General features: G+C 56.6%; 1 protein-coding gene across 3 annotated transcripts; it reads left to right on the top strand.

Moving 5' to 3' along the window:
- Positions 1-258: 258 nt before the first annotated feature.
- ZNF777 (zinc finger protein 777) lies at positions 259-23,759 on the top strand. Of its 3 annotated transcripts, none has more exons than XM_037515310.2 (6): positions 259-277; positions 4,387-5,232; positions 6,163-6,289; positions 8,597-8,710; positions 18,578-18,829; positions 22,574-23,759. In XM_037515310.2, the coding sequence occupies exons 2-6, from the start codon at positions 4,402-4,404 to the stop codon at positions 23,725-23,727; spliced, it is 2,478 nt and encodes an 825-aa protein (XP_037371207.1). In that variant the 5' UTR covers positions 259-277; positions 4,387-4,401; the 3' UTR covers positions 23,728-23,759. The 3 variants fall into 3 exon arrangements, with proteins under 3 accessions (XP_037371207.1, XP_037371192.1, XP_037371200.1); XM_037515295.2 differs by lacking the exon at positions 259-277 and adding an exon at positions 984-1,027; XM_037515303.2 differs by lacking the exon at positions 259-277 and adding an exon at positions 1,733-2,650.

Below are 23,759 nucleotides of genomic sequence, written 5' to 3'. Positions count from 1 at the left end.
CCCCGGGAACCAGCCGCGTCCTGGAAGCCGGACTGCTCGCGCTGGTCACATGAACTCGGGCTTTCTTCGGCGTGACGGCTCTGGCGGCGCCTTTGTGAGCGCGGGCTTGGAGGGGGCGCCCGGGTTCTGGGTGTGAGACGCGCCGCGGCGGCGGGGGGCAGCTGTCGGAGCCGACCCGCCGCCTCCAGACCCTCCACGTCGCCGGGGCCGCGCGCGGCTCGGCCTCCGCGCCCTCCCGCCTCCGGCTCCGACCCGGCGCCCGGGCGGCGCGCACCAGGTGAGCGGCGCGGGGCCCGCGGGGGCAGGCCGGGCCGGGTGGGCCGCGGCGCCGCGACGGGCGGGCCGGGGCTCAGGGCGTGTCCGCCGCCGCCGCCCGCCGCCCGCTCGCCACTGTTCGCTCCTACCGGCTGTAGATGGAGCTGTCTGGGTTCCGCGCGCCTCCGACGAGCCGGAGTGTTTCTCTTTAAACGGCGGCCGGGCCATGCCTCCCAGGATGCAGTTTGTAGCAACATGGCAGCGGCGGAGCAGCTCCCCTGCTGAAGCGGCGCCGGGACGGCAGCGCAGCTCGCAGCCGGGGCCGGGGCCGGAGCCGGGGTCGCCGCCGCGGGGCCGCGCGCGGGCCGGGGCCGGGGCTGAGGGCCGGGGCCCAGCTCGCGGCCGGGGCGCCGCCGGCCGAGCCGCCCGCACCGCCGCGCGCCCCGCTCCGACGCCGCCGCCCGGCGCGGCCGCTCCGTCCCCGCCCGCCCCGCGCGCCCCGAGCAGGCCGGGCCCGACGGCCGCGCGCGAGCCCGGGCGGGGCAGGCCGGGCGGGCGGGCGCCGCGGGCGGAGAGCCGGGGGCGGCCTGCGTGGGGCCGCGCGCGGCGGCGGCGGCGGCGGCGACTCCCGGGCCGGCCGGGACCGCGGAGGGCCATGGCCGAGGCGGCCCCGGCTCCGGTGAGGGCGGCCCGCGCGCGCACGGACGCGCGGACTCGGGGCCCCGGGGACGGCCTGCGCGCCCCGGGCTCGGCGGCCCGGCCTGGGGTGTCGGTAAGGGGCCGCGGCGCGGCGGCGCGGGGGCAGGGCGGCCGCGGGGGGGGCGGCGGGGGGGCGGCGGGCGGCCGTCCGGGCGAGGCGGCGGGGACGCCGGGGCCTGGCCGGCACGCGGGCCCGGAGGCGGCGGCGGGGCGGGCGCGCCTCGCTCCCGGCGGGGCCGGCGCCGCGTCCGTCGGGGTTGCCGCGGCGCGTTTGGCGCAGAGCTCGGGCCTCAGGCGGCCGGCGCGGCGCTGACGCGGTCTCCCCATTTCGCGGAGCGGGGACACTGAGGCACGGACCCCGGGCGGCGACCCGCCCTGCCGGGCCCCAAGGTCACGTAGCGAGGCCTCCGCGTCCCGCGGCCCCCGAGACGCCGGCCTCCGGGCCGCGGGCCTGGACGGGGAGGGAGGGTCGGCCGGGGCGCCGCCGCCGGCGGCTGAGGGGCTGAGGGGCTGGGGCCCGTGCGGCGGACGCGGCCCGTCGGGGGTGGGGGGGTGGGGGAGGCGAGGGTGACAGCCGGGCAGGGGCCGAGCGGCCCCGCGGAGGGGCAGGTGACCCTCGGGCCGGGCCTCCGGCCTCTGCAGCAGGAGGGCCCCCAGCCAAACTTTGGGCGTCCAGACAGATGGGGTCCGGGGAGCGAGCTGCTGAGGGGTGAGGGCCGATGCCTCCGCAGGGCGGACCAGACCGGTCTGCTGAATGCGCCTGACGGCCTCCCCGCAGCCGGCCTGGGCGCTGCAGCCGGCGTGCTGGGAAGGGTGGCTGCCTGGGGCTCGGCGCGCCAGCCTCAGTTTCCCGTTTTGTGCAGGAAGGGACGGGGTGGGCATCACTGACTTTGTCACAAGCCTCCCCGTCCTTTTTAAAAATCATCACTCAGGAGAGCTCTAGGAAAAATAAATAAAATTAGTTGACGATCTTTAAATGCCTACCTTGGGGCTGAGGCGTCCAGGGCCCTTGAGAGGTACAGAATTCTGGGGGAACCGCGCTGGGCCGGAACAGGGAAGTGACACGGCGCTCTTGAGAAGTCAGATTTGCGGGCGATGTTTTTGTGCTAATGTGGCATGAGTCCTGGAGGCCTCCTCCACGTGGGCTACATGGGGGAGGTAAATGCTATGACACATGGCTCAGAATTCTGCCCCCCCCACACCCCAACAGTTTGAGCTTTTAAATCTGAGGTATTATTTTTATAGCTCCATACCTCTCTTTGGCCATATCTGCTTAGGGTAAAAGCGAGCCACGTGTTTACTGGGACTGATGAAATTCTAGCCAGGGGTTCTTGTTGGGGGTGTGGGGGAAGGGACATGCTCCTGTGCACCCCTCATCCCTCTACCAGTCCCCCCAGCTGGAAATGGGGACATCTGATGATACAGAGCAAAGAAATGGCATTTTCCTTTGAGCGCTGATTAAACTAGCTGGAAAGCTGTCTTACTCTGCTGACTTTATTTACTGTACTGGCGCTTTTTGTTCACTGTTTCCATTAAAACCCTGTGTTACTCAGGGAGACTAATGTGGCCCCCGGGGCTTTTCTCTTCTTCCTACTAGTTGTAGGCAAATACCCTCATCCCGCTGTGAGGACAGATGAAGATGATGCTCACTTTCCCTGTCTGAGCTTTACCCCAGGGCTGTCCAGCCTTTCCCGGGGTGAGCAGCGGCTTAGCTGGTCATGGGCCTTCAGGTTGAAGGGTCTCTGAACCCCTTGGAGCTGTTGCAGAGTTTCGTCCTTGTGCCCACGGATGCTTTTGTGCGAGGGAGAATCCATGACTTTGATGGGGTTTTCGGAGGGGTCCCTGCCCGGCTTTAAGTGGAAATGTCTTTACCAGCTGGACTTTCCCCTCGGTAGACCCTCCCCAGGCCTTTCATCTCCCAGCGTCTGCACTTGAGAGGTCAGGCTTCAGAACGCATGCCCGGCTGATACAAGAGACCCCAGTAACCTGCAGTGCGGGTGCTGAGGCCAGAGCCTGCGTGACCTTGAGCGAGCGACTTAGCCTGGCCAAGCTGTAGCATCTTCATATGTGAAATGCGGATAATAACCAGAGTTGTCCCTCTTTCAGAGGGTTTTGTGAGGTTTAGATAAGATAACCTTTGAAAATGCTGAACCCAGTTCCAGCACATCATAAATGCTGAGTAATTGTTACTCTTACCTGACTAATTAGCTCTCGCATCTGGTTGCTGCAGCAGAAACCTTTTACCTAAACCGGGTCTTAAATCGTCAATCCTTGGTTTAAGAAGTATGGTGCTGTGTCGTGCGAGCCGCCCGTCAGTGAGGGCACCGAGGAAAAGGCTGTGGAAGATACAAGAAGGTGTAGAGGAGTTCTTGATAGATGATTGGAGGGACTTCACTGCATCATAACTTTCTTTGGTATCCAGTAATTGAGACCGTGCGTGCATTCAGCACACATTTATTAAGCACCTACTAAATGTCAGACTGGACACTGGGTTATGCTCATCAGTTGAAGAAAATGAGGGTTCCGGTTACTGTAGAGCTGGCGTGTGGATGGCGCATAGTGACAGGCCGTTCAGTGGGTTTATTGAAGGAAGGTTGGGAGGAAATGGACAGACCTTGTTTGAAAAGAAATCCTGTCCACTGCCCATAAAGGTGACTGGGCAGGCAGGGGCAAGCTGGTCGCTCAGAATACCTTGGCTTCTCCCTGGTGACCCAAGAACTCTCAGCATGGATATGGCAGGTGGGGAGCAGGTGGAGCATGAACCGCTGGAACCCCAGGAGTCAGACCGTGCTTTGGCTCTAGTCCCCACTGGCCTGAGGTAGCCCCCAGGACTGACCGCCTCGAGGCTGCTTCCAGCCCTTCCAGGCCGCCGGTCCTCCCATAGCCCCTCTCAGCCACAGGGTGGGGCCCTGAGCCCGGACAGCCACCCCGCAGTGGGCCATCTGCCAACATGGACCCCCTGCTCCAGAGCCCAGTTTCCCAAAAGGACACCCCCTTCCAGGAATGGACAGAGTTTGAGTGTATTTAACGCTCGGGGTTCTCAGAACTCCATGAGGTAGCAGGTACGTCAGCTGCTATTATCCTCGCTTTACGGAGGACGACACTGAGAACAGAGAGGTCCAGTAACCAGGCTGGGGTGACACAGGCGGCTCTCAGCACAGACAGGGTGGAAAGTGCAGGTGCAGCTCCAGGCCGGGCCTGCCCCCCGCCCACACCACACTCCTGGGAGGGTGCCCAGGAGCTGTGTGTGGTGCACACAGATGTGGCTCTGAGAAGCAGAAGGTGGCATGACAGTCTTTCCTTGTTGATAATAGTCTTATAATCGATGTCTAAATCAGAGCCAGGGTCTCCAGGAGACATTCATGTCTGTGCTTCTGCCAGCTGGAGGCAGTGGCCTTCAACCCTGTCCTTCCCTTCCTTCCTCGAACACAGGTCCAGCAGCTGGACATGGAGACCCAGCGCTCATCACCTCTGTCATTCCCCAACGTCCTGCAAGAAGAGACCCCACGTCAGGCCCCTGCCGGGCTCCCCCGAGAAACTCTGTTCCCATCCCGTGTTCTGCCCCCCAAAGAAATTCCTTCTTTGTCTCCTGGGCCCCGGCAAGGCTCCCTGCCTCAGACACCTGGTGTGCCCAAGCAAGAGACTGCCGGCCGGATGCCGCCTGTGCTCCAGAAGAGACCCTCACTCCTGTATCCTGCCGCTTCTGGGCCAGAAGGTCATCTCCAGGGCCCCCTGACACCCCAAGAGGAGACCCAGTACCCGCCCCCAGCTGCTGAGCAAGACACCTCACTGCTGTCCCACCATCACGAAGCCTCACTCCACTCCCCCGAGGTTCCTGAGAAAGACCCTCTGACTCTTTCCCCCACGGTTCCTGAGACCGACATGGACCCCCTGCTCCAGAGCCCGGTTTCCCAAAAGGACACCCCTTTCCAGCTCTCGTCCGCAGCCCAGAAGGACACGCCCCTGCCGACGGCAGAGATCACCCGCTTGGCCGTGTGGGCTGCTGTCCAGGCGGTGGAGAGGAAACTGGAGGCCCAGGCCATGCGGCTCCTGACCCTGGAGGGCAGGACGGGCACCAACGAAAAAAAGATAGCCGACTGCGAGAAGACGGCCGTGGAGTTTGCGAACCATCTGGAGAGCAAGTGGGTGGTGCTGGGGACGCTGCTGCAGGAGTACGGGCTGCTGCAGCGCCGGCTGGAGAACATGGAGAACCTGCTGAAGAACAGAAACTTCTGGATCCTGCGGCTGCCCCCCGGCAGCAACGGAGAAGTTCCCAAGGTGAGCCTATCCCAACCTGCACTGGGCGTGTTTTAGGGCTTTCATGTGAAAGGAGGCAAAGCAGCGGTTCAGGGGGAGGGAACGACGCCCGGTAGCCCATGTGCTGAACCAAGAACAGGACATGCCGGGATCAGACGTTTCCCAGCTTAATAGAGCAGAGAAATCCGGCGACCGGGCGTGTCAGCGTAGAAGGGCGTCCAGGCTGTGATGTCTGGGGGAGAAGTCGAGCCGTGGCAGTGGCGATGGGCCACTGCCCCCAGTCACCGGGTGAGCATTCACCTGGAGGTGGAGGGAGAACTCAGTGAAATGTTCCGGGGCGCTGTCCAGCTCAAGGCTTTTATGGGTTGAACCATAAATCATGTTAGCGGCAGTAGAAATGTGATTTCAAGAAAGATCTGAAAAAACTGTTCAACAGTTAGGTGTTCGTATTATTTCCTGGAAGATTCTGCAGGAACTTGAACCGGGTAGGTTTACTTTATGCACGTCTGTGCTGCAGCCTCCTCACGGCCCGCCACAGCACCCCAACCCTGGTCTCAGGCCAGGGCTCTCGGATCGCATGTGGCTGGGAATCCCCTGGGCTCTTCTTGATGCAGGATCTGGCTTAGTGTGTAGTGGGGCCCGAGCGTCCACCTCACTAGATGTTCCCCGGTGGGCCTTTGCTTCTGGTGCAAGACCCCTTTCAGCATCGAGGATTGTCCTTTTAGGAAGAGGAGCAGCTGGGCCGAGGCCCTCACTCCCCGGAAGCCTGGCTGGACTTCTAGAGCGGTCCTTGGTGACCCCACAGCTGTGCCTTGGGCCTTCCCGCTCCAGTCCTTGGAAGAGGTGCTGGAGCCAGGGCCAGGGGGCGGGGCCCTGCCGCCCCGGGACTTGGCAGCTGTGGGCCGGGACAACCTTCCAGCTGGCGGAGCTGAGCCTGTTGTGTGGTTGCAGGTCCCTGTCACATTTGATGACGTCGCCGTCCATTTCTCGGAGCAGGAGTGGGGGAACCTGTCCGAGTGGCAGAAGGAGCTGTACAAGAATGTGATGCGGGGCAACTATGAGTCCCTGGTCTCCATGGGTAAGAAGACCCTGCCCTGGGGACTGCGGTTCACTTGGAAGCTCTGGGCCTTCTGAACCCAGGGCTCCCGGGGAAAGCAAGGGAAACTGGGCTTTAGAGAGCACAGCTGTGAGCCCGACGCCCCCTGTGCCGAGCAGACCCCACTCTGCGGGGCACCCCTGGGGCAGGCAGGGCAGCACCACCAGGTGGCATGGCCTGTTGCCTGTATGTATTTCCCCCGTGGCCTCTAGATACATTTTTTTAAATTAGTTTGCAAACTATTATTAAGCAAAACGTGGTGCGGTACTCTGCCAGAGTCTTATCATTTAATACTCACGCCTGGGGCAGGGGCAGGTGTCAGTGCCCGCTTCACCTTCCAGGGCCCTGACCCCCCGCGAGGGATTCACCCCCCACATCTTGTCCCCATGTGCAGGGAGGAGGCTGGGACCCAGGGAGATTGGAGGTGCCCCCCTCCCTGCCCCGCAAAATCACAATTTCAATGACTTTCAATCCAGAGCCTCTGGATTCTTGTTATTTTTGCTCATAAAAGTATTTAAGGATGAAAATCTGGGAAATTATACTTTAGTATAATTATACTCTAATTATACCGTGGTTTTAGATATATCCTTTTCTCTGACGTGGGAAACTCCTTGGGCACCCAAAAAAAGTTAGAGAAACCTTAAATACAGCTGTTGCAGAGAAATCTTGATTCTTGCTAGAATTATTGATTTTAAATACACAATCCTCCCTGGTGGGTTAACTTTACTCTTTTTAATGTTTTTCTTTTTTCAAGTCTGTACAAAACTGATGTTCAACAATTTAGACTTACATAATAAAGAGCAAGCCCACCTGCCAGTGCCACTCCCCGAGGTAACCACCGTGAACCCCCAGCCCCTGTTCCTCCTTGTGTGTGCGCACACACACTCTCACACCACACACACTCACACATGATGCGTGCACATGTGGTGTATGGTTTGCACAAGTGGGCCTGTTCACTCATCTCCCCTACTGGAGCTGCAGACAGCGCTCCCAAAGACCTCGGGCACCCCGAGGGCCCGGCACCCTAAGGGCCCAGCCTGTCTGGGCTGCTGAGCAGCAGGCGGGTGCTGTCTTCTCCCTGCTGGTGTTGCCGTAAGCGCAGCTGGGCACTGGGCACCCAGGGAGCCTCGAACAGCGTCCCGAGTGGCCCACGGCGGCCAGAGGGCGAGCACTTACAACCTCAGGGCCACGGCACCTCCCCCCCACACCCGGCACCCCCTCACCCAGCCCAAACCCACGTTCTTCTGTCTATTCTGACAGATAAAACGGTGACACCTTGTTATTTTAATGTGCATTTCTTTGGTGGTCAGTGTCCTTGGGCATCTTTGCCTGTACCTGCTGGCCGCTGGCATTCCTTCTGTGAAGCGCCAACGCCTGTCTTTGCTTTTCAAAGTTTTGCTCTTTGTGAAGGCTCTGTATATAGGACTGGGGTGTTAACCTTTTGCCAAAGGTGTGTGTCATTATTTCCTCCAAGTGTTTTCACCTTTGGCTTTTTTTCCAAGAAACTTTAAATTTCTTCAATGTAATCAAGTCCATTAATGTTCTGTTTGGCTTCTAGGGTTTTTTAAAGTATAATTTCCATTTAATTTTTCCCCAGATGTCTGTTTTTCTTCAGTCCTGAGGACTTAGCTCCTTTACATGGGCAGAAAGTCGGGGGGTGGCCCCATGGGCCTGAGTTGGATGGGGGTTCTGTCCTCCAGGCTTTGGGAGGAGGGGGCGCCTGGCTACCTGGCTATGGAGGGCCCCTCAGGCAGTGATGGACTTTCACGTGCAGCCTGGGAAGCACGTGGGCATCAAGACACTTGCTTGGGAAATGTGCCCGATGCCTGCGGCCACCACGGAGCCACAAGTACTGGACTTAGTGGCCTGTCCTCGGTATCAGGTACAAAACAAATAGGTGCCCGTGGCCACTGTCTTTAGGGCACAGCCACTGTCCTTCCTCTGTCATCTCAGAAATGAGGCGCCGAGAGCCAGCTCCTACACTTGTCACAGAGCCCGAGCAGGTGCGTGCACGTGCGAGCACCTGGGAGTGCAGGTGCCAGGCAGCCAGCTTACTGGTGGCAAGGGGCCCACTGCTGGTCCCGCAGGGAAACACCCGTGGTTAGCACACAAGTGTGTACCTGCGCATGCACACATACCTTGAGGAAAAGGGCTGGGAAATCAGCCGTCTCCTTCCACACTGCTGGCCGTGGGCAGCTGCTTCAGGCATCTCACTCACACGGGCGACGGCTCTGCAGCGCCCAGTGCAACCTCGCCCCACAGCCTGTCTCCTCTCCTTCCGTCTCCCAGACTACGCCATCTCCAAGCCGGACCTCATGTCGCAGATGGAGCGCGGGGAGAGGCCGACCATGCAGGAGCAGGAAGACTCCGAGGAGGGTGAGCCGCCCGCCGACCCCAGTGCTGGTGAGTGACTCCAGGCGCCTGGTGCCCGCTCCTGCCTTACCGGGAGGCCCGGAGGGTGCTGCGAGCAGTGTGCGGTCAGGAGGCCTTCGGGGCTGGGCGCTGCTGCGTTGCCTCAGCCCGAGCAGCGACAGGAGCACGTGGCTCAGTGTCTCGGGGAGTTTCTGACCTGACCGCGTGTCACCTCACTCTATAGGAAACAGCGGGACGGGAAGAAGGTGGTCACTGGGCAGAGGAGGGAGAGATACAGACACAGGCTTTGTGCCGCGTCCTGGGGTGTCCGGGCATGGCAGTTAGATGGGGCAGTGGGGAGGTGCAGGCAGCACCTGGTGTGGGGCTCAAGTGCTGGCGCAGGCCTTTGCTGCTGCCTCGAATCCCGCCTCCCTGCTTACTGCCGGACCTTAGTCACCGGCCTTTTTGGAGGCCTGTGTCCTCGTTGTAGAGGAGATGGCTCTGGCATCGTGGGCCTGGTGTGGCGGCTGACCTGTCTGTGGCCAGGTGAACAAGAGCTGTCATCCCGGGGCGGGGGCGCTCCAAGGCGCCTTCTGCACCCCAGCACTGCCGTGCTCTCAGGGTGCACGGCTCCCGCTGTGGCCTTGCCTTTGGACTTGCACCCGTCACCTCCACGTTCTCCTGGGGAAGCGGATCCCCGACCTCAGTGCTGGTCAGGGCCTTTGGTCAGCAGACGCCTCGGGGCGCACAGCCAGCTCCTGTTATGAGCTGAAGCCATTGATTCTGGGACCTGCAAGAAACCGAGGAGGAGGCCTGGAGCGCCGTGAGGAGTGGCGACCGGTGACCGGCGCGGAGGTGACTCATGGAAGAGACAGACCCCGGAAGGGCGAGTGCCGGCGAGTGGCGGAGAAGTCGGCGTCCTTACATTCCAGAGATTTAAATCAAGGGAGAGGCTGGTCCTGAATCTATCCTGGCAGGAAAAAAAAGGGACTTGAAAACAGATGAGCACAGGGGTTGGGGGCGAATGGCGGCTGTGAGGAGCGGGCTCTGTTGGGAGGAGCGAGGCCTGACCGGAGCAGCTCGGTGGCCACAGCCATAAGAGGGTCATGGGGGATGGAGGGCCTCATAGTAGGAGGGGTGAGGAGGCTGCGCGGGAGGCAGAGGGCTGAGAATGTGGGAAGGGCTTTGTGGTGGAAATCCAGGTGGATCCCAGTGGGGTTTGATGCCAAGTGCTGCTCTCCTCGCATCTTCTTAAAGGCTCCGGGACAGGCGTGACCATCCCCATCCTCTTGTCTACTTGTCCACACCCTGGTCACACATGGGTCCCCACAGGATGGGGCCTGAATGGAAAACAAACAACCCAAGCCGCTCTGCCCAGCTGGGTGTGTTCTGTTCGCCCAGGCCGAGCCACTGCTGCCACTGTGTGGCACCCACACAGGCCCCGCGGGCCCTGGATGGCAGGAGGGCGGAGTGGCTGTGGTGGCCAGCGGCCGGAGCTCTGATCTCCAGCGGTGGCCTCTCTGTCCACGTGTGCTCTCCTGGGCATGGAGGCCACAGAGCCGCCCTGGGCTGGGCCCCAAAGTATGATGGACACCAGGCGGGAGAAGTCTGGACAGCAGAGGATTTTCATGATCCCAGCTCCCCCAGCACTGTGATGCTCTGAACTGGCTAAGGAAACTCACTCCAGAAACTATTATTTCCGGTCTGGACCCCTAAGGGCCTGAGGGCAAGATCTGGGGATGAACCTGATACTGACCCTGCTCTCAAATACGCATGACCCGTGAGGAGGGTCGGAGCGCCAGCCGCGTGTTCCCCTGGCAGGTGAGCAGAGAGTGAAGCAGAGACCCAGGAGGCCTGGCCAGAATCCAGCTTCCCGCCCATCGTGTATAGTTTGACTTTTTAAAAAGCAGTTGGATGAAACCTATTAAAGCAGGTTTTAAATATTTTAGTAAATGTATATATTTTATATATTATATATAGTGATAATTAGATTTTTGGTTTTTTTTAATAATAATATTAAGTACATGATCTACTGATTTCCTTTCTGAGCATCTATAGCATGGGAAAGAATCCAAAATGTGGGCTGAGATGTACAAGTTCGACGTCACAGTTTGATAGACTGACTGTTCTCTGGCCACAGACGTCATGACGAGGAGTTTCGGTTCCGTATGTCTCTCCTGTGTGTTTATTATCTAGTGCGTCAATTATTTTTTGTATCAGGCAGTGTCGCACGACTGATAGTAACAACCAAAACACACCCCATGTATAAAAATGCATTCACCAGCCGTGCTAATGGGTCGACGTGCACTCAGGGCTGGAGACAGATGCCAGAGGGGCTGGTGAGACCAGGAGCCCGGGACGGCCTGAGGATGCAGGTCCTGTGGGGCCTCCAGGGCAGCGACCGGACGCCAGGAGGCTCACAGAGGGAGATGGGAAGGGCCGGGATGGAGGCCCCAGGCTTTTCCAGCAGGAGGCCTGGTCCGGCCCAGGTGGAGACTTAGCTCCTTCGGCTGCAAAGCACATGGTGGCTGGGGTGTGGGATAGGAAGGTGCAGGGATGAGCCAGGTAGGAGGTAGATGGGGGACAGAGGAGGTTCAGACCTAGAGCAGCGACTGGCACCCATTAGGCACTTGTGGGCCACCAAGGAGACGGTGTCGGAGAGCAGCCGAGTAAGGGAGTCAGCTGCAGAAAGATTGGGTGAGAGCAGACCTGGGTTGGTGCCGGTGGACCCACTCTGGCCCAGCCCATGCCTTGGGGGCCCTGACTTTAGCGCAGATTTGGAGAACTGGGGGACATGTGTTGGGGGACAGGCCTTGGTACCTAAGTAGCCTCCGTGATGATTCTCGTGTACCTGGGGCTGTTGTGGGATTTAGTAGAGAAGGAAGCAGAGGAATCGCAGGCACCTGGAGGTGGCTGGAAACAAGGGTGGCCGTCTTGGGTGGGTGAGCAGAGAGCTTTGGGGAAGTGGGGGGTTGGCGGTGCGGGTGCTGTGCTCCACTGTAGGTCATTGGGGCGGAGTGTGGAGCTGGCGTCCGATTTGCATATGGGGACCTCAGCAAGAGAGATGGGGGGTGGGGAGCCTGTTTGGAGGGAGGTAAGGGCAGGAGGTGAGTTGTGGAGACGGCATCGGTACCTGTTTTTTTTTTTTTTTTTTTTAAAGATTTATTTATTTATACATAAGAGAACTGGGGTACAGGCCAGAGGTGCGGGGGTAAGAGGATTCACCAGAAACAGAATGGGGAGCAGAACAGAACAGCAGTCAGTGGTATCGGAAGCCATTTCTACTGAAATACACTGCTGAGGGGAGCAGCAGGCAAGGCAGGAGAGATCAGCTGCGCCGTGTGGGAATCTCACCGGCTGGCCGGGATCGAACTCTTGCTGCAGAGGCTGTGAACAGCTTCACAGCGCTGCGCTCAACAACCTGCACCACCAGGAGAGGTCCTGTTAATTTTTTTTTTAAGATTTATTTGTTTATGCATACAAGAACTAGGGTACAGGCCAGAGATGTGAGGGGTGAGAGGATTTACCAGAGATAGTGGGGAACAGAACAGGCAGACTGACTGCTGAGGGGAAATACACTGCTGAGGGGAGCAGTAGGGAGACAGGAGAGTTCTGCTGCACCATGTGGGTTGCTCCCTGGCCGGGGATCAAATTCTTGTTGTTGCAGTAGCTGCGGATAGCTTCATAGGCTGCGTCTTAACCTCTTGCGCCACCAAGGAGGCCCCCCAGCATGTCATTTTCTAAATTGAAAGTGCTGGAGAACTCTCCAGATCTCTCCAGATCTACGGGTGAAATAGCCCCATGCCTATGCTCTTCAGTGGGGAATTTCAGAGCCGCCGAGGACCAAGCCAAGCCCTGCAGGCTCCCAGGACGGGCAATGGCTCGTCTAGGCCGGTTAGTGGTATCGGAAACCACGGGTGGTAGGGCAGTGCCCATAAATTGGAAAACAGTTTCCAGCCATTCTAGAATTTGCTGTCTACCCAGACTGTTCTCATTCAATATGAGTGTGAAATGGAGACATTTTGAGATATTCGAGGTCTCCTTCTCTCAAGCTGGGAGAGACACTGCTTTGCCAGGTGAGGATGTAAGCCAAGAGAGAGGTGTTAGGCGCCCCAACATGGGAAGCAAAGGGAATACTCAGGTGCCGGGAGGGGGTGGGGGTGTCCCGAGAAGACAGCTGTTCACCTGGAAGCGACTGGTTCAGGCTGAGCACGTCAGAAGGTTCCAGAAAAAATTTCTTTGAGTAGATGAAACAGAAATATCCATCATGTTTAAATGTTTTGAGAGGACAGTTGCGGAGCAGGGGGTGGGTTTTGAACTGACAATGATCATTAACAGTAAACTAAGCAAAAGACTTATTAGCCCCAAGGAAAGCAAGAAAGTTTACAGGCAAAGAAAAGCTCTTAGAGCACAGGGCATGGCTCAATTTTAAATAACATTCATATAAACTAAGAATGTAAATACCCACTGTTACTCTAGCCCAAATCACAGACTGAATTGGGAAGGATCGAGGAATTGGAGGAGCTGTGGATGGATGGGGAAGAGAGGTCCTCACCACCAGCCCTAGAAATCTGCTTAAAATCTGCAGAGTGTGGTACCTAGGGCAGTAAGGTGGAGTCAGCTAGAAAAACTGAAGTGATTGCCTATGGGAAGCAGGAAGGTGGAGAGGTGCTTTTTAAAAAACAAGTTTTAAAGATCGCGTTCAGCCCTGTGGCCTATGCACAGATACAACTTTTTTAAAAAATTAATATACAGTTTAAAAATCTGACGAAGTGCAGGCCTGGGAAGTTGGAACACTAGTGGCAGCTGTCAATGCTTCGCTCTGAGCTGGTCGGAAACGTTTACTGGTTTTCACTGGCCAGTGAAACCAAAGTTGCATCAACATCATTCAAAAAGAAAAAGCTCAGAAAAAGTGAAAGCCCCACGTGATTCTCAAGTCAACAATTTGTCCCTTGCAATTTATGTGCATAGTCACACACATACACACACACACACACACACTCAGCCTCGACTAAGTAACAAACACATTAAAAAACTAAAACAACGAAGAAGTGCATTATTTGGCAACTTTTTTCAGTCGTCTGTCTTTGTGTCTTGACATGTGAATCACCCCCTTTTTAAAATAGCAGGCCAAGGTCTTCTGATTTCATACTGATTCAGATAAACCCCACCGATGTGTGTTTAGAGTGCTCACACGTCTCAGGGCCTCACTGAAGATCCGTTAGGAAGAAGTCTTCGTGTACCTGCCTGAAACTTGCCTCAGAGAGTTCCTGGGTCAAAGGAATACCCTTTCAAGGCTTGACAGTAGCGGGCGCCATGCAAAACGCTGGTGCTGATTTATTCACCTTCCTCAGTGCACGCGCCCGGCCCCCACACTCAGCCGGCAGGAGACATTATTTGCCTTTTTGCTATTAGCGGAAGTGCTAGGTAGAAAAGACAGTATTTTGATGTTTTCATTTGACTTCCATAAAGAGATGATGGGGCGATTTTGAAACCCTGTACTGCTCACTAGTGGGTCTTATTTTATGAATTATCTTTTGCCCATTCTTGTTTGGATTACTTGCCTCTTTAGTATTGATCTGTAAAAGCTTTTTTAAAAAAAGGATATTACCTCTTGTCTGTCTTACAGATACAAATATGTTTCCAAGTTTAACTTGGCTTTATATATATAGTGTTTGTGTGTGTGTATATGTGTGTGGTACAGCTCTTTCAAATTTTTAGGCATTCAAATTTATCAATTTTAAGTTTCTATGTATTCAGATTCACCAGTCATTTTTCTTTATGGGGTGTGGGTTTCATGTCAAGTGTAGAAATACTTCCTCAGCCTCTTTTTATTCAGTATTTTGATCACAGGCCTTGAGCCTATAAACTTTTCAAAAACCTAGAAAAATATTTGATACTGGAGGTGGTTTTTCCTCCAGAAAACAAAAAAGAAGTTATAGAGTGTAAATAATTAAACGTTTTAAGTGTCTACAGCTCTAACACTCTGCTTTATTTATTATTAAATTGAATGTCCACAAACATTTAGCACCTTTGAAAACAACGTGTAGGCTGGATGTTTCCCTTCACAGGCATCTCAGAAAAGGAAGTGACCGCCGGGATGATCAGCCAAATCACAGGTGTCAGGTGATGTGACAGCAAAGCCGCAGAAATGTATTTCCAATAAAAAGGCACAACAGAGAATGATCGTGGCTGAGTGTAGCTCTGAGTGTTCCCTGTGTCCTCGAGGTGGGCCTCGGGTGGCCCCAGGCTCAGGGTGGCCCCGGTCAGCTGCGGGCGGTGGAAGTCATCTGTGTTTTTCTCCTACCGTGGGTATGATTTCATTATTTATGTCTGAATTTTTGCTCCATCCGTCATTTCTGTGGCTGAGAGATATGTGCGGGTACTTGTTCCTTTGCTTCTAGTTCGGAGGCCAGCTGTGTCCACTCCCATTTCTTCCAGACTTTCCCCCTGCTTTGAAATGCTAGTTTGGCCATAAACTGTACTCGATGTGTGCGTCTGTGGTTCATTCTTCCTACTGGGTGCAGAAACGACTGTTTATAAGTGCAGTTTGCTTGTCACTGCTCTGTCGGCATCTGGGGCGGGAGCAACAGGCCTCCCTGGGTCTAACCAGCCGCCAAAAGCCTGCAAATGCGTAAATGCTGCACGTATGAGAATTAACCCCCCCAGGGAGGAGCAGATTCTGCTCAACCAGAGCTTTACGTGACATTTGTAGGAGCATGGGGGGCAGGGGGCAGGGATCCCAGCCCTTGAGGCTATAGCAGACTCCCCGAGAGGGACACACGGTCGGCCGAGGGGGTCCGTCTAGTTACCAAAGGGGAAGCCCCTGCCAGCCTGTCCTAGTCGGGGTGTCTCTTCGAAGCCAACAGATGGGGTGGGTGCATCGCCCCCCAGCCAAGCTGGTGTGAACACCTTGGCAAGTTCCACTGTTCGCCACAATTTTTTGCCCAACAAAATTGAAAGAACTTCATTTAGATGGCAGCTGGTAATAGAATAATGACCAGCTTGCGATGCTGCGTTAACCCTGTGCTCCCTGACGGTATCATTCGGAAGTTCAAAGACAGGCACGATGAGCCCCAAACGACCTCGCCAGCCCCCCCGCACCCCAGTGTGGATGAGCCACTCCCCAGATGAGATGTACACACGAGAGGGAGGGGTGGCTTTCACCCTGAACCCGCCAAACCATGAGAATATTCATCCTCGGAGAAGGGAGCTGGCGGGCCCCGGCCCACCCCTGGGAGAGACGCGCCCAGCAGGACTTCTGTTCCCACCTTGAATGATTGCGGCTCGTTCTACAGTGATGGGGGTGCGGGGGGATGAACACTCGGAGCCCTGGGGTTCGTGGGAATGAAAGCAAAGTTAATCTTTGGTTTACAGACTCATTTTTGTGGCAGTGGTAGGTGAGGTGATCAGTAAGATTCGAAGCATAAAAATATGTCCTATTAGGATAAGATTCCGTGGGCAGAGCAGGATGGAAATAGAAGTTCGAGGTGAAAAGGGATGATTTAAATTGCAACTCTCAAAGCAGGCCCTGTTCATGTAATTTTGAAGTGAATAATGGTTTAAAATGGCTGGGGTTCCTGGCCATGGGCGGCAGCACAGGGGGAGGGCGAGGCTGGTCTTCAGGGCCCCCGGGCACGACATCTCCAGTGACTGCAGTGACTGTGACTTTCTGTGTTTACCCGGAAGGGGCACGTCGTCCTTAATCACTGTAGGGAGGAGACAAGCAAAATCTTCCAAGGAGTTTGTGAAGTTAGATGTTTCCTGATGCTGGAGTCAGCGAGTTCGAGAGCAGAGGGAGGGACTGAAGCGGGAGGAGAGGGGAGCCCAGGGGGAGTGGGCAGGGCAGGAGAGCGGGGAGGCGCAGGTGAGAGGGGGTGCTGAGGAGAAAGGGGAGGCGGATGCTGACTTTGGGCTCCAGTGGGCAGAAGTCAGGGGCGTGCTGTGGGCGACGTTATCTTTTTTGGTGAGAGAGTGGGCTGGAGACATCTTTGGGGACTCAGTTCTGAGGGGAGGTGGCGCATCTGCTTGGAGGCTGTGGGGATGCAGCCCAGGACCTTCCAGCTGCCTCACACCCGGGCTGCTCGCTCCCAGGTGAGCAGCCATGAAAGTCGATGGAGCAGAGCCCAGCCCAGCGTGCTCTGGTGGCGGCGTCAGCGGGGCTGTTGGTCTCCGTTCCCTGGAGCTGGGCGAGGGGCGAGGAACGAGGAGGCCGCTTCGGGGGTCAGGGGCTGGGGGCTTAGTTTGTTGGTGCCCAGCGTCCTCTGTGCACGGTGCTGTGACCTGGGGCACCCTGCACTGCACAGTCATGTGGGCGCCTCGCGTCAGCGGGCTGAGGGTGGGAGCTCTGTGTTGGTGGCCCGTGTGGCCCAGGCCCTAGCGCACCCCACAGCGCGTTGCGGGCCTCGGCAGCCACCTGCTGAGCAGACGCCGGAGGAGGGTGCGGGTGTGCTGCGTACGGGTAACTCCCCTAACAACGGCGTGGATGCCCAGCCGGGGGATTGTGCGCCCCAGCTCTGCTGGTCTGGGAGGAAATCAGGGGAACCTGTAAACAGCCCGAGAATAAAAGCCTTGGAGGGACACCTGGGAGGCCGGTGAAGCGCCCAGCACCAGGGAGACCCCCTGAGCTAGGGAAGAAAACCCAGAAGCCATGAAGAGAGGGGCGTACTTCGTGCCATGAGGCTTTAAGGACGTTCATGCTAAAAGGTTGATGATGAACCCAGTCGGCGGAGGTTTGAGGGCAGCGCTGGAGCTGGATTGTCTTCAGCAGGCGTCGGGGGCTCTGCCGGTGGCCGCGGGCAAAGCGCAGGTCACGCGGAATCAGAAGAGATGAGGCCCGGCTCCCCTAGCCAGGGAGGCGGGGTTCAGGCGTCCCGGCTTCTCACCCTCTGACTGGGGAGCGGGGGTGCGGGGGCACGGGGCTGGCAGCAGTGGGAATCGTCTTGCTGGACAGCGCCCAATAGCACGTCGGTGGAAGAGACGCCCTCGGCCCCGCTCCTGGGCTCGCGAAGAAACCACCACTGTATGGGGGGGACACAAGGACACAGATGCGCGAGGCCTTGTCCTCCAAGACAAGGACGGGGAACAGAAGGCACGTTCCCCACTGAGGGACGCTGACACCCCACAGAATCGCCGGGGCCCACGTCTGCACCGCTCTTGAAAGCCAGGGGCCGCCTGGCGAGGCCGGCGTGAGGGCATTTTTACACGATCCTTGGGTGGGAAAAGGAGCCGGGAGGACTGTCTTTTTTTTTTTTGTTAAGTGTCAATATTGGCCAGAAAATAAAAACTTGTGACTGGGTAATAAATAGCTCCGTGAGGACAGAGAAGACCAGTCAGTTACACAGTTCCCTCTCGCCTCCGAGAAGTGGGGAGTGAGCGGGGAAGGCGGATTAAAGAAAAAAAATACTGCCCTGAGAAACAGCAACGTGCCGAATGCCCGGATCAGCGCCGCTGCTGAGCTGAAAACCAGCCCTGCGCACCCCCTGGGTATAGACCTGGGCCGGGGTGGGCAGGTCCCTGGTCTGGGTGCTGGACCTGGGGTGAGGGGGCTGGAAGGGCGCGGGGGGGGGGAGGGGGGGGTTGCTGAGGGAAAGAGAAAAACTCGCTGGCATCAGGCCACGCCTCGGGCCTTTTCTAAATAACCCCTGGCGCTGTTTTACAAGTTGTGAGACATCCTAGGGGTCAGGGGAAACAAAGCAGGCGTCGAGGCTGTGCTGGTGTTCAAGGCTACAGAATGCCCAGAAGGTTCCGTGTCTGCGCACCGCCCACCCGGTGCTGCAGCCCCCCAGTCGCCCAGATAAGAGTTGGTGAACGTGAATTCTCAAGCTGCAGAACCCTGGGCAGGGGGAATGAATTGGAAATATTTCTAAATGCTTTTTATTTACTTATTTATATTTGTTACAAATCTTTGCCCCCTAGCACATGACGGGATCGTGATTAAGATCGAGGTGCAGACCAATGATGAGGGCTCGGAGAGCCTGGAGACGCCCGAGCCCCTGATGGGCCAGGTGGAGGAACACGGCTTCCCAGACTCGGAACTGGGGGACCCGTGCGGGGAGCAGCCGGACCTGGACCTGCCCGAGCAGGACGGCGCGCTGGAGGAGTCCACTGAGGGCTCGGGCGAGTTCAGCGAGCTCAAGCAGATGCTGGTGCAGCAGAGGGGCTGCGCAGGTCAGTGGCCCGGGGGCTGCAGGGACCGCCTCCTGCCAGCCGCTTCTCCAGCCAGCTGGGGGGCCCTATGGGGCACGGGGGCCACAGAGCCCTCAGGCTCTGGGCTAGGAAGGAAGGTGCTACATACTGGGATGAGGCCATATGGGGCCCAAAGAGATCTGACATCATCTCACTGACCCCTTCCTTCTATAGGCAGAGAGTCTAGAAAATTCTTCAAGGTCACAGGATAGTGCAGAACTGAAGCTCCATCTCCCAGTGTGTCCTTGATCCTTCTGACCTCACAGTAGAGCCTGGACTGACACTTGGAGAGCACCGTTTTATTTATTTTTTTTAAAGATTTATTTATTTACGCATACAAGAGCTGGGGTACAGGCCAGAGATGCGAGGGGTGAGAGGATTCACCAGAGAGAGTGGGGAGCAGAATAGGCAGAGCTACTGAAATACACAGCTGAGGGGAGCAGCGGGTGAGACAGGAGTGGTCTGCTGTGCCATGTGGGTAGCTCCCTGGCCAGCTGGGGATCGAACTCGTGCTGCAGAGGCTGCGGATTGCTTCATAGTGCTTGCGCCACCAGGGAGGCCTGCACCATTTTATTTTTTAATTTTTTTTTAAATTGTTTTTATTGAGGCGGTATTGGTTTACAACACTGCATATGTTTTAGGGGTACAGGTTCACACCACTTCAGGTGTGTTACCACACCACCAAGGCACCCATAGGCTTCCACCACAGTCCCTTGTACCCATCCCTCCTTTGTTCAACCCTCACCCCCTCCCTTAGCCTCAGTTCTGAAGTCAGATTTCTAGGGTTGGTTTTGGCTCAGTTTTGTCTGTTCCTTTGTTTTGTTTCTATATAGCCCATGTATGAATGAAATCAGCTGGTATTTGTCTTGTTCTTCTGATTTGTTCCATTAAGGATAATCCCCTCAAGGCCCACGTTGTTGTAAATTGCAAGAATTCACCCTTTTTTTTTTTTTTAATCACTGAGTAGTATTCCATTGTGTGCCTAGACCATATCTTAAGCCTCTCATCTGTGTATTTTATGGTTTCAGGTCTTAATGTGTAAGTCCTTATTTCATTTTGAATGAATATCAGTATGATATGAGATAGTGGTCTAGTTTCATTCTTTTGCATGTGGTTGTCCAGTTTTCCAACACTATTTGTTGAAGAGACTTTCCTTTTCTCCATTGTATGCTTTTGGCTCCTTTGATGTGAATCAACTGTCCATATTAGTGTGGGTTTTTTCTCAACTCTCAGTTCTGTTCCACTGATTTGTGTCTATTTTATTCCAATACCATACCGTTTTGATTATTATTACTTTGTGCTATAATTTGAAGAGAGAGCACGTATTACATTTTTTTAAATGATGAATGTACTGTCTCTCTCTGGTTGAACCTATTTATTTCATTATAAAGCTTCAGTATACCATTCTGCATATCCTTGCTCCTTGTGAGCATCAGGATACCAGAAAGGGCATGGGCGCATAGCAAGCTGTCCCTGCATTCCTAAGAAAAGCCCTAGCTGATTATCATGGTGTATTTTTTAAATATACTATTAGATTTAATTAGCTACTATTTTATTCAGGAGTTTTACAACTATATTCATGAATGAAATGAATCGATTTTTCTTGAATCCTCTTCACCTGGTTTTGGAAACAAGATTATACAACTGGGAAGTTTTTGTTCTTTTTTTCTGTATTTTGAAAAATAATGTATAAGACAGGAGGTGTGTTTTTTGCAAATTTGATAGAACTCACTTGAGTATCAGTTATTTTTCCCCCCATCACCTCCCCCTCAGTTTTTATGTGGATGTTTTGGCTCATGTGTAAAAGACATTACACATACCAATTTATGTATTATTTATATACTTAGAAATGTATGCGTGTCCACTTTAGTTAGGTTTCTTAAGTATTAGGTTGATTAAAATGTTTCTCCATTTTTTTCCGTAGAGAATTCCTTTGCAGTTTCCCTTGTTGCACTTAGTAATATCACGGACATCCTTCTTGCTCGAAAGATACACATCTAGCTCCTTATTTTCGCAGTATTCCTGGAATCTTTAAAATACCCCACGTTGTCCTTCAGATAAGGATCGTGGGGGATGCAAGGCAGGCTATAAGACTATGCCCAGCTACCGCTTCTTCAGAGAAGCCTCAGGTACCCTTGAGCATTCTCATTAATTCTAGTAGATCCTTAAACAGTACTTTGTGGGGTTTTGGGTCCTGAATTTTAGAGTCAGCTTATTTCATAAAGAAAACCACTTTGATGCTCCAGGAGCATTTCGATCTTCCTAGGCCCTGTCCCCCCTCTGTCTTTCACAAACAGCCTTCATTCTCAGGATCAGCACCAACATGACGGCCTATCAACCTCTGAAGCTGCTTCCCCCCTCCTCACTATTGCAGCCCCTGTCCTGAGTCTGTTCTTGGTCACTTCCTGCCAAGAAACCTCACAGAAACAAGGCAGAGTTGACCTATGGCCAGAGGCCTAGGCTGGGACTCTTGGCGCTGCGCTTTCGCCTGAACACTGGCCTCCGAGGCAGTGACAGTCACTCAGACATACAAAACCTTGGCCAGGTCACAGCACAGCTGGTTCCCACCTCTTGTGGTCTCAGGGGACAGGCTAGATCGCAAGCTCCGCAAAGATCCGTGAATTCATTTCCTTTACTTGGCAACATCACGGGTTATCGCTGGGCCTAGATGCCCGTGTCCATGAAATGGGGGTAAGTCTTGCTTGACTTTCCCTGTAATGAGATATTGTGATTATGAAAAGAGAACAGGTGTGTAGGGCTTTGAAAAAGTTCTTGTTTGTTGGCATATAAGAATTCTGCAAGTGCAGGCTATGATTCCTCTCACAGGTGGGCTTGGAGGAGTGACTTTCTCAGGTCACACAAAGTCAGTGACTAAAAATAGAGTTCCCAGGGAGGAGCGCTTAGGGGACTGAGTACTGCGCTGAAGAACGTTCAGCCTGGGGTCAAAGACTTGCATCCCGCAGGGCCTGGGAAGAGCTCACCCGGTCCTAAAGGGGCAGGCTGAGGGTGGGGCGCGGGGAGGAGGAGGAACCTGTCAGCCAGGTGCTCAGGAAACACTTCCCTGTGCCGAGCACCCCATGCCAGAGCCATGGGAGAGGCAGAGGACCCCTCACCCCAGCTTCTGGGTTGAGAGAGTCAGACTGTGCAGGTGAGTCGTCCACCTGGGCAGGTGAGATTCGGGAAGACAAAATTGGAACTGGGAGTTAAGTGATGGGCACCCTCTGGAGACGTGGAGGGGAAGTGGCTGGAGGAAGGCAAAGGGGGGACAGATATAGACCAGGGGGGCTGAGCGGAGTTCAGATGGGAGCCCCCAGAGGGGACAGGTTGAGCCCGATGAATCGAGACCCTTTTGCTAGGGGTGGTAGAAACCCAACCCTTAAGGAGCTTAGGTGAAAAGGGGGTGATCGTGGCCTCAGATCATGGTAGACCCCCAAGGATGCCCACTTCGGGCACCTCGGTCTGCTGCTTTTCCTGTGGCTGCAGCTCCAGCAACCCGGAGAGGGCCCCAGCAGTGCCGCCTGCCACCCCAGGAGGCCGTCCTCCTGCTGCCCGGGGAGAAACCCCGAGGGGGACGGGAGGGAAAGGGGAGGTTGGATTTTTGTAAAAAAGACCAAACCGGGCCCGCACTCTGCAGTCGGTGCGGCCAGGGGAGGGCGGGCCCCGGCGGGCCCACAGCCAGGCGAGGGCACCGGCCGCGCTAACGTGTCTGTCTCCCCGCCCGAGCAGAGGGCATCGTGATCAAAACCGAGGAGCAGGAGGACGAGGAGGAGGACGAGGAGGAGGAGGAGCTGCCGCAGCACCTGCAGGCCCTCGGGCCGCTGTCCGCCAGGTACGAGGCCGGCATGTACCCGCCGCCGCTGCCCGGGGAGCTGTCCCCCGAGGGCGCCGAGAGCCCCCCGCCCCTGCAGCTGGGCGGCCCGGCGGTGAAGCGGCTGGCGCCCGCCGCGCACGGGGAGCGCCACCTGGGCGAGGGCCGGGGCGGCGCCGGCCAGCAGCAGCGCAACCGGCGCGGGGAGCGGCCCTTCACCTGCATGGAGTGCGGCAAGAGCTTCCGCCTGAAGATCAACCTCATCATCCACCAGCGCGGCCACATCAAGGAGGGGCCCTACGCGTGCGCCGAGTGCGAGGTCAGCTTCCGCCACAAGCAGCAGCTCACGCTGCACCAGCGCATCCACCGCGCGCGCGGCGGCTACGCGTCCCCTGAGCGCGGGCCCGGCTTCGCGCCCAAGCACGCGCTCAAGCCGCGCCCCAAGTCGCCCAGCTCGGGCGGCGGCGGCGGGCCCAAGCCCTACAAGTGCCCCGAGTGCGACAGCAGCTTCAGCCACAAGTCCAGCCTGACCAAGCACCAGATCACGCACACGGGCGAGCGGCCCTACACGTGCCCCGAGTGCAAGAAGAGCTTCCGCCTGCACATCAGCCTGGTGATCCACCAGCGCGTGCACGCCGGCAAGCACGAGGTCTCCTTCATCTGCAGCCTGTGCGGCAAGAGCTTCAGCCGCCCGTCGCACCTGCTGCGCCACCAGCGGACTCACACGGGCGAGCGGCCCTTCAAGTGCCCCGAGTGCGAGAAGAGCTTCAGCGAGAAGTCCAAGCTCACCAACCACTGCCGCGTGCACTCGCGCGAGCGCCCGCACGCCTGCCCCGAGTGCGGCAAGAGCTTCATCCGCAAGCACCACCTGCTGGAGCACCGGCGCATCCACACGGGCGAGCGGCCCTACCACTGCGCCGAGTGCGGCAAGCGCTTCACGCAGAAGCACCACCTGCTGGAGCACCAGCGCGCGCACACGGGCGAGCGGCCCTACCCCTGCACGCACTGCGCCAAGTGCTTCCGCTACAAGCAGTCGCTCAAGTACCACCTGCGGACCCACACGGGCGAGTGAGCCCCCGCGCCCGCCCCTCGGACGCCCCGGAC

Source organism: Talpa occidentalis, unplaced genomic scaffold (assembly GCF_014898055.3).
Source record: "Talpa occidentalis isolate TD23 unplaced genomic scaffold, MPIMG_talOcc4v2.1, whole genome shotgun sequence".
NCBI lineage: Eukaryota > Metazoa > Chordata > Mammalia > Eulipotyphla > Talpidae > Talpa > Talpa occidentalis.
This window is presented reverse-complemented; position numbering and strand designations above follow the sequence as displayed.